The 10,659-nt window shown below is 44.5% G+C and overlaps 1 protein-coding gene across 3 annotated transcripts in view; it reads right to left on the reverse strand.

The window, feature by feature from the left end:
- Window positions 1-896: 896 nt before the first annotated feature.
- Window positions 897-10,659, reverse strand: part of SLC7A14 (solute carrier family 7 member 14) — a 106,700-nt gene continuing 96,937 nt past the window's right edge. For all 3 annotated transcript variants that reach the window (XM_040480727.1, XM_040480729.1, XM_040480728.1), the window contains one exon: window positions 897-4,183. In XM_040480727.1, coding sequence (XP_040336661.1) covers window positions 3,861-4,183 — 323 coding nt within the window. In that variant the 3' untranslated portion in view covers window positions 897-3,860. The remainder of the gene's footprint in view (window positions 4,184-10,659) is intronic.

Genomic DNA, 10,659 nt, shown 5'->3' on the forward strand with positions numbered 1-10,659 from the left:
AGTCCAACCTGACTCATACCTTCCTCATATCCCCAGTGCCTCCCCACCCAGAGAGAGCCAGCCAGTTTAGTTCGCTGTTCCAGTCTATCAGTGAGTAAGCCCTGACCACCTTCTCAGCATTACTGCTTACTGTTCCATATATAAATCGTGCGGACAGCATAAGCTCCTGTCAAACTAGCTTCTTGCCTTCCCTTGAAGGAGGCACAGTACAGATTATTAGTCACAGTACAGATTACCAGCCAGTCTCCACCTTATGCATGCTGTTTCTCCACTTGGCAAGCCTCTCCCCCATTTCTACCTGGCAGAATTCTGCCCATTCCACAAGGCTCAACACAAGGGCTGCATTTCCTATCATTTTTTTTTTCTCCAATGGAAGGAGGTCTTTTCCATACTTGAACTCCAATTTCGCATTGCAATTCCCTCATCTCACCTGTAACCTTCACTATAGTTTTTATTTATGTATCTTATATATCCCGATTCCCCTCATTTCTTATGCCATAGCACAGAATAAGGACTCCACAAAAAATTGTTGAATACATGACATTTCATTTTCCTTTCATCCATCTATTCATCCATCCATCTCATCATCAGATATTTATTGAGCATTCACTATATGCCAGGCACGTGTTTCTGACAAAATCTAAGTCTGAAGCTTATATGTGGGTTTCAACAGTCTATGCTATTCTCTACCCTCATGGGGAAAGATTTGTTGTTATCATGCAGAAGTATTTCTTCTTGTCATTACTAACAATTCCATTATTTTTCAAGTTGCCCCTCACTGGCAAATCTAGCAATGCACACAAAGATTTTGCGTTTGTGCACTAAGCACACTTCTAGATTTGTCTTATCGTTTCTATCTCTATTTTTAATTTATCCAAACTCCTCACTTTTTTTTCGGTATTATATGTATTTTAATGGCCACCTCAAAATCCTTTTGAAATGAAGTAGAGTACCGATAAATAGAATACAATTACAAAAAAAAAAAAAAATCAAGTAATTGGTTCCAACTACTAATTCACACAATGAAACTTCCCTGGAGGAGCTTTTGCAGCAGAGAAGAATTCAATAAAATGTAGGTCTTCCTTGAACTCCATTCAAGAAGGCTAAGTTTCTTCAGTAATTATAAGGTGATCTCACTTTTAACATGATCCCAGAAAGTGGTCTTGCGGAAATTGTTAGGAAACACTAATAGAATCATTCTAGTAATTGACGGTATTTGAAACTGCATTCTGAAATCTGGGACCATTGCACAGAGGCTGGGAAACATGAACAAAACATGTCAACTTACCATAAGAAATCTTTTTCTATCATACTAAGTTTTTTTACTTATTTTTTTTCAAAACCAAGATTGCTAGGGAGCTGACTAACTTTAGAGAAATGAAGAGGCCAGGATTAAGAAAAGAAGGAGATACCATTTGGGAGAAATGGCTCCAGAAAAAAGAGCAGCTCATAGGATCTTCACAAAATCTATATGCCAGTGGTGTTTACCGAAGCGTGCGTTCTCTCTCCTCATGCTACAGAAATTTCGTACATCTGCCACCAGACTATTGTAACCTTAACACTCAACCCTCATAGTAAAAGGAAGCTCTTTCACCATGTTAAGATTTTGTTATTTTGCATTTATATTTCTTTTGGGAAATTTTTAATGAATACAGCCCCATCCCATCTATCTGGATATCTCAGGCTTAGCACGTTATTATTTGATTTAGGCAGATTTGTTGAATCTCAAAACTAGTTCAGAACCTTTGTATTCACAAAACATTCCTGATAATTAGCTTACGGTTCATTCCCATGACTATATTTCACAGACCAGCTACCGTGTCTTTATGGTCAAGCGTAGGGGAGAGAAGACACGGCATTGCCATGCATCACGTTAAAATGACAGAATGACCTCAGGGAACCAGAAATCTGAACAATTGATACAGAAAAAGAAGATCTAGAAAATAGGAGTTGCTTGAATTTATTGGCGTACATTGGCTATGGGTGTGATATGCAATTGACTTAAAAGCGTGTTAAAAAACTAGTTTCAGTTGACCTTTAATTTTAAGCCCAGTGCGCCATCCACAAGGACTCAGGCTTGGTGGTTTTGTCTGCGTTTGGCAGGCGTCAGAGCTGTGTCTTCCCTGAACTGGGAACCCCAAGGGCACAATGTTACACTTCTTTCCCTTCTCATCGCTTAGCCCTTGGTACTTTCTCAATCAGTGTTCACTGAGTGAAAAAATGGAATTTGCCTCTTCTCCAGAATCCTAAAGCATGCCAAGATGGCAGGAACCTCAACAGTTAAGAAAGAATACACTTCACATTAGTCGATGTATTCTGGAAAACTTTTGGCATAATGCTAGATCCGGGAGAGAGAGGGCACAAAATTTGCTATTTTGTCCCCCTTTCAGGAAACTCCCAAGAAGATTTTAGCTTGACTGAGACTGTGCCTTCATGTTTTCGCATGCACATCTCAGTGCAGCCGTGGGAATCCCTGGAACCCAAGAGGAGAGATTAGAGGCCATGTGCTTTCTTCCTGCGGCACGTTCTCTCACCTAGGTTATTTCTGAGAAAATTCTTTTAGGAGCCCCTCTCATGGCCCAATTTAGACCTTACTGGGTAGGTGTTTCTCTGGGCTTCAGTGAATCCTGCTCTGGGAAATAACAGACAAAATACATGTCTAAAAGGGAGCTACTCCAGAAGAATAAGGTTCAGAAGTGAAATGTGATCTCTTGGAATGTGATGACCTAACTAAGTAGCTGTGCTTTCACATCTTTGTTTTCAGAGGAGCCCCCACCAATCAAGTGGTTGCAAATCTCAACAAACTGCACAATTTATAATTTTGGAAATCTGAAATAGAATTTGCAATGTGATCTCAGTGGCTGGGTCACTTCTCCTTGTAAAGATTTTTATCCGATTTTAAAACAAACGGCCTACTTCTTCAAGGCATATTAGTGCCATGAAATCATGCTCCAACTTTGCCCTCTTTCATTATATCAGCAGGAGCTTAGGGGCTGGTAAAAGAAAAGGTATGACAGAGAGTTAATTTCTGCCAATGCCCTTCTGGCCTTCGCTGCAAGAGATGCTTGTTTAATTTTTTCCCGGGCACGTAAGTAGGCCTTTGATGGTGCTTCTCACCATGTTGTGGGGTCTGTGCGACTGCTTTATGGTAAATCTGAAACCTCTGGGGAAATGGTCTCAGAGTCCCTAACCTTTGCTGGTTCCTGAAGTTCTAGTGTGGAGACTGAGAACCTTGGGGAATAAAAAGAAGCATGCGTCTTCTCCCATGAATTCGTTTTTGTGAGATCTGAGGACAAAGTGTTGCTGGCTGAGGAAGTGCTAGCACCCACCTGCCCACCCCCTGGGGAGCAGTCCTCAGCCCACCAGCGCTGAGAGGATCTTTGCCCTTGTGATCCCGGTGCCTGAAAAGCCGCCCTGTGCCCGCACCCGCCTGCTTTGGCACATCTCCAGGAGGAGCTGCAGCCTCGGTGTGGCCCAAGAAGTTAGCCCCTTGCTTCTGGGGTCTCAGTAAGAAGCAGAAGGATTCAACCAGCAAAGCAAAGGCCTGGGAAACATTTGCTGCCATCAGCTCTGATGGTTGCACCTAAGACAGAATTTCTTGTAGCCTCCTGTTTAGTTTTTTTTTTTTTTTTTTTTTTTTTTTTACAAGGGAATCGGTGACGAAACCCAGGTTAGACCCTTCAGCAGAACTATCCTGAAGAGCAAAAGTAGCAAATGAAGGGCTATGACTGGGGACTGACTCTGGGGGAAGGCTGGAGTTTTGAAATGAGAGCCAAAAAATGTTTTCACCCTCTAGCCCACAGGTTAAGTTACTGAAAAGAAATCACCATCATGTCTACATGTTTCTTGTGTGTTTACTCCTACTCTGGAGAGTAATCTAACTCATCATTTGCAATCAGGGCCTCTGAGTTCTGTTTGTGTTTGCTTTTGCTCTTTGCTTTGCTACTTGTCCGGGTGTTTGCCTTAGCATCTGACATCTGTTGGTAATAGAAGCCTTTGTCCTCGGCGGGCCCGCCCCAGTTCTCCTGGCTTTCGCCTTCGGTGGCGTAGGAGAAACCCTCCTCCACCGAGAAAGGGTCATCCACGTCGTAGCGCTGGTATGTGCTTTGGTGCAAGGCTTCTTCTCGAGCACTGATTTCCAGGGTGCTGTTCCAGATGCCATACCCAAAATAAATGAGCATACCTGCCGGGAGGGAAAGGCACAGGTGAATAAGCAGTTGCTTGGGGATCCATGGGACTAGCGGGGAGATCACTCAAATGGTGAAAGCAGGGCTGGGGGTGGATGTGTTTTCTTTGGTCTGCACAGTGTCTGGAAAAGACTCAAAGTGGGATATCTTGCATTAAGCAACCCTTATTCACACCTTTCCCTAAAAAACTCCGAAGGTCTGACAACCCTGTCCCCACATTTCTATATGACACTTTTAGCTGGAGGTGAGAACAGCTGCCTCTTCGGACAGAATGTGGGCTCTTTAGTCGCCTCTGTCCCCATGTCCCTGTTGACATCCAGCCCACTACACTCATGGAGGTGCCAACCAGGACTTTGAATTTTCCACCCTGGCTTAAATATTTATGGATCACCCACAGTGCGTCCCCAGCCTTCCTACAGTATTTTATTATCCCACGCCTCCACCAGGGGACTCCCTCTTTTATCTTACCACTGAGCAATGCGCATATATTGCCCTATGGTTTACCTTGACATTTTTCACTCACCAAAGGAGTATTATTCTATTACTGCCACTCAGAGCTGTTTACTTTCTTCTGTGGGCTCTCAGAGTGTCTGGAGCATGCCACTGTTATGGCCCTGAGAACATCTATTGTGTGATTACCTGCACAGGGTGGTTCTGTTTTATAGACTCTGCAGAAAACTGGCGCTTAATATTTGTTGAATGAAAGAATGAGAACTCCTGATGAGCATGAATTTTCCAGTGCAACCTCCTTACTTTGATGTCATTCCAAGCCAAGGAAGGAAACGTGTCTTCCTAATTGATATGTAGCATTAATAAGGGCTAATGTTTCATTTCTATTATAATATTTTTGAAATAACAAAGTAGTTTGAGAACCCCCATTTCCACCTTGAAAAGCTCATAAAGGCTCAGGGCCTGGAATGGGTGAGAACCATATCCCTGGGAGGTCATAGGGCATGATGATTAAGTCTGTGAGCCATGGGTTCAAACCCTGCCTCCCATCACTATTAGCTGTTCACAGCTAATAGTGGGTCTAAGTAACCCCGGACCAGTTACTTAGCCTTTTTGTGCCTCAGTTTTCCCTTTTGGAAAACCATAAGATAGACACTTATAACTTGGGGTTGCCATGAGGATGGAATGAGATAGGCAGTGGCTTTCAACCCTGGCTTCACCTGGAGGGTCACCTGGGGAGTTTTTGAACCGCCCTTATACCCAAACACCACCCCTGGAGATTCCAATTTAATTGGCCTGTAATATGATTGAAGCATAGGTATGTTTTAAGGCTTCACAGGTGAGTCCAATGGTCAGCCAAGGCTGGGAATCCCTTAGCTCAGGAGTATAAACCTCCTGAGGCACATACTCCATTGCCGACTCTGGACACATTATGGCTTGGCCAGTGGATGGCACTCTGTTATGCAACCCCCTTCCCCAGACCCCAGACACCCTCTTCTGAGTGGCATTAGCACCTTTGACTTTGCTAACACAGCAGGCATCTGTAGAGCTGTTTGCAGAGAACCTTAAGGTCAAGTGTGCTTTCCTCTTTGGTACTTGAGAAATCCTTCTCCCTTTTGAATTTGAAGTGTGTCTTTTTAAGCTTGGATTTCTGCCTCCCTGTCTCAAATGACTTTCTCCTCACCCCTTCCCCCACCCCCCAGTGAAATCAACTTTCCAGGAGCCAAAGTAAGCAGAGATTTATAGTCCTAATTGGTAATAAATCCTGGAGTTAATCATTTGCAGATGTAGCTATTCTCAAATAGCAACTTCATTTTTCTGAGCACGGATCTTTACTCTTTCTTGTCTGGGGGCGGAGGGTGGCCACGGGAGTAGTTATCATCCTTGTGTAGCACAAGGCATCCAGACCTCCTCTAAAATGGCCACTATGGGGCGCCTGGGTGGCGCAGTCGGTTGGGCGTCCGACTTCAGCCAGGTCACGATCTCGCGGTCCGTGAGTTCGAGCCCCGCGTCCGGCTCTGGGCTGATGGCTCAGAGCCTGGAGCCTGTTTCCGATTCTGTGTCTCCCTCTCTCTCTGCCCCTCGCCCGTTCATGCTCTGTCTCTCTCTGTCCCAAAAATAAATAAACGTTGAAAAAAAAATTAAAAAAAAATAAAATAAAATGGCCACTATGCTGCAGCTTGAAGAATGCCTGTTTTGGAAGCATGTTTGAGATCTGAGAGTAAATTTCAGGAGACTAGGTGGGATCAACAGGCACACACCTTTTTTAAAATTTTTTTTTGGCCCAATTTTGCTTGTTTGTTATTTTTTGTCTTAGACATCAAGGCAAGTGTCAAATCTTGCCTCCTATTCCTGCTTGGTATCTATTATATCAATTTTTTCCATCTCTCATCCCCTTCTCAGACCCTATTTATAAGCAAATTATTTCCCCCACTGAACTTAATACCATTTCTCCCCCTTTTCCCTTTGCCCCTAAGTTCTCTGCTGTGCCATTACGTGGCTCATCATTCAAGCGCTGGTTTGACATGTATTCCGACAGACCTTCCCATGCCCCCACCAGAATTTATGGAAATTCTCTAAGAGCCTCATAGAATCCTAGATATATAGAGCTGGGAAAGAGGCTGTGAATGAATGCAATACCTTCACTTTACAGAAAAAGAAACAGGCTGAGGGCAGAACCAGCATTCTATATGGATAGAGAGAAGGCTCTTGCATACTCAGTCCTTCACATCTCTCCTCCGCAGGCTGGTGTATAGACTATGCATATCACAGTACATATTCAGTGAGAGGTTATGTCTAAAAAAACAAAAAGGGGCACCTGGGTGGCTCAGTCGGTTGGGCGTCCGACTTCAGCTCAGGTCATGATCTCACGGTTCATGGGTTCGAGCCCCGCGTCTGGCTCTGCGCTGACAGCTTAGAGCCTGGAGACTGCTTCGGATTCTGTGTCTCCCTCTCTCTCTGTTTTTCCCCTGCTCGCACTCTCTCTCTCTCAAAAATAAATAAAAATTAAAAAATTAAAAAAAAGAGGTTATGTCTACATTTGTTGTTTGGGAATGGTTGAGTCTGAAGGGACATGTGTGTGTGCATGAATGCATTGACTGTGATTACTTTGAGAAAGCAACCTATGGAAATCTGCCATGTAAATATTTATGGGCCTTTTAATGTTTGCTCTACAATTTCAAAGGTGCATTATTTTGTCTTCTAAAATATATTTCAAATGTGAGTGCTCTGAGCCAAGAAGTGACTTGTGCATGCAGCCTGATGGAATAAATGGTCAACCTGGGCAAAGGCCTGGTGTTCTGTCTGCCTTCATCCTTCTTGCTGGCTCTTGAGTAAATTCAAGAAAAGTGTTGTGAGGGACGCCTGGGTGGCTCAGTAGGTTGAGCGCCTGACTCTTTATTTCGACTTAGGTCATGATCCCAAGGTCATGGGATTGAGCCCTGTGTCAGGATTTGCACTGAGCATGGAGCCTGCTTGGGATTCTCTCTCTCCCCCACCCCCCCCCCCCGCCCCTTCCCCGCTTGTGTGAGCTCTCTCTCTCTCTCTAAAAAAATAAGAAGAAGAAAAGAAAAGTGATGTGAAGCACTGAGGATTGAATAAAAGGAAAAATGTAGGGGGACAAAGAAACAGGAACAAATGAAGTGAGGAAGGGAGGGTAGAAGGGAGGTAGAGAGAGAGAGAGAGAGAGAGAGAGAGGAGAGAAGCATGTACTACCATCTGTCACACATAAACAAAGGCTTTGTGTCGGAGGAGTAAACAGAGCTGCTAAAAGCCTCCTGTGTAGAAGCAGGGTGTTTTGTTTCTGCTCCTTTCTTCAGCTGGCTTACAAAACTAAGCATGAGGTAGTTTCTGAAAAGTCTGTGGGGATTCTGGGAATTCTGAATCATCTAAACTGAACTTCGCACAACACCTCCGGGTGCTGAGGTCCTAATGATACATTCGTTATGTTGCGCCTTTCCCCCAAGGAGCTCAAAATGTTATACATATGTTATCCTGTTCAGATCCCTCCTCGCCTGTGCAGGAGTGTGTGTGAGTATGTGTGTGTGTGTGTGTGTGTGTGGCCGGGAGTGGGAAGGTTGCGATTACGTGCGTCGCACAGACAGGAAAGTTGGGCACGGGACAAAATAAGAGATTTTCCACAGGAACATGGTTAGTGGTTGGACTGTGAATCCTTCAGGGTCTCTCCGTGTCCTGATCCAGGGTGCTTCTGTTATTTCTCTCACCTGCCAGGGCTATAGACTGATTGCAATCAAGCTTGCTTAACTTTTTAGTTTGAAGAATTTCAAACATATATCAAAGTGGAGAGAATAGTATAAAGAACCCCATATAGTCATCACTAGTTTGCTCCTGACATCCACCCACCGCTCCCTTCTCAGGTTACTTTGAAACAAATCCCTTCCATCCTATGCTTCACCTGTAAATAAATAAGTACGTATATTTAAAACAGCATTCTTTTTTAAATGTTCATTTATTTGTTTTGAAAGAGAGAGAGGGCAAGCAGGGGAGAGGGAGAGGCAGAATCCCAAGCAGGCTCCACACTCAGCATGGAGCCCAATGCAGGGTTAGGTCCCACAAGATTGAGATCATGAGATCACGACCTGAGCCAAAATCAAGAGTTGGATGCTCAACTGACTGAACCACCCAGGTGCCCCTAAAATAGACTTCTTAAAAATACTTAACTTACTATCATTATCACATCTAAAAACTAATAATAATTCCCTAAGATTATCTGATATGCAGAAGTATTAAAATTTCCCTGAATTATTGTGCATGTGGGGGAAATACTCTTTACCGTATGAGGCTATAGACTTACTCCAATGATGCTATCACTGCTCGATAGAGTTTTGGGGCACTGTTATTCAAGTCGTCACTGGGGCTGGCATCATATTCTTTTGCAAACCGTTACAGATGGCAAAGTTTATCTTTGGAGAGAGGATTCACTTTTGGCCTAAGCCAGAAGTCATTTGGAATGAACCCTTAAGAATGAGACGGCTAATTGACATTTGCATATTTAATCCTGCTGTGTCTTAAAAACTTAGATCCATTGCTTTGTAGTTACACGTCTTATATCTGTGATAAATGAAAGGCAGGGGTGATGTTAAAAATCAGAGGGAGGTTAGCTCTTCTGTTGCCGTAGGGTCTTGGAAGCCCCCCTGGTGGGCTGGAGTTATTTTTTTAGGGACAGGAGAAGCTCAGGGCAGCAACAAGTTAGCAGCAGGCACAGAAGCGTTTCAGTATTTTAAAAAACAGACATGGCTGTACCGGGCACATGGGCTGAATGCCAGCCTCGGTCAAAGGTAATGGCCACGAGTCCCGCAAAAGGCTGTTTGCAGCGAAGGGAAATATTCATTCAAAAGGAGGCATTGGCTTTTCTTTCAGACAGAAATTCCCTGGTGGAGAATGTGCCCAGGAGAGGTTCACGCTAGACAAGATGAGGAATCACTCCTTCAGCAATTTAGTGGGCTTTTTTTATGTAGTAGAACACTTTGTGATCATAAAGCCCTTTGTAGAAAAGTACTTCCTCGTCTATCATCCCAGAGAGGTTAAGAACTGGTTAATAAGTCAGTGACTGAAAAGGCACTGGAACTTTCATCTGTTGAGTCTAAACTGATGGCTGTGCCCATCCCACCCGGGCACCTCCAGGGAAGGTTTAGAAATGCCAAGCCTGCCTTCAGATGCTGGGACAAACAACAACTTACTCTACTTGTGTTGCTCCATTTGTGCAAACTAAGCAAATGACACCAAACCTACAAGTGAAAGGGGTAGGAGGAGGGGGGTGTCTCTGGATCATATGGGGAAAACCTAGCACAAAACCTCAAGTCTGAAAAGAGACTGGGTGACCTGGAGATAGACAGCAGCAGCAGATTTCTAACCTCACGGGCCCAAAGTCTGGCTGAGGAGCAGATGTTGGATCTCTAGAGTCCCCTGGGGGCTTCCTGTCCTCTGTAGGCAGCAACAGGGCTCAGGGCCAGGTGAGGTGGGCCACCTGACCTCAGGCTGGGTGGAGCTACCTCTTCCTGGGGTGCACTTTCCAGCAGGAAGCCCTGCCCGCGGCAGATAACTGAGGCACTTTGTTATGCCCAGAGGCTTTTTTATTTTTACTACTCTGGGATCGACTTCCCAAAACAGACATTTGCCAAGGCAGAAATGAAAACTAAATGGTAATGAGAAGGTGGCCTCCCCACCCACTGCCATCCCTACCAACTCCTGCTTTGCTGGTTAGTTTTTAAAATACCACCAGAGGGGCGCCTGGGTGGCTCAGATGGTTAAGCATCTGACTCCTGATTTTGGCTTAGGTCGTGATCTCACAATCGTGAGATCGAGCCCCGCATCAGGCACTGTGCTGGGCATGGAGTCTGCTTAAGATTCTGTCTCTCCCTCTCCCTCTGCCCCTCTCCAGCTCTCTCTCTCTCTCTCTCTCTCTCTCAAAAAAAAAAAAAAATACCACCGCAAGCCCATTGATTATAATAACAGTAAGGTTTTTTAAGATGGTGTGGCCAGGAAGAGCAGGCTTGGATTGAAT

The sequence above is a fragment of the Herpailurus yagouaroundi genome, unplaced genomic scaffold, assembly GCF_014898765.1.
Source record: "Herpailurus yagouaroundi ecotype Mexico unplaced genomic scaffold, PumYag 159, whole genome shotgun sequence".
Taxonomy (NCBI): Eukaryota; Metazoa; Chordata; class Mammalia; order Carnivora; family Felidae; genus Herpailurus; species Herpailurus yagouaroundi.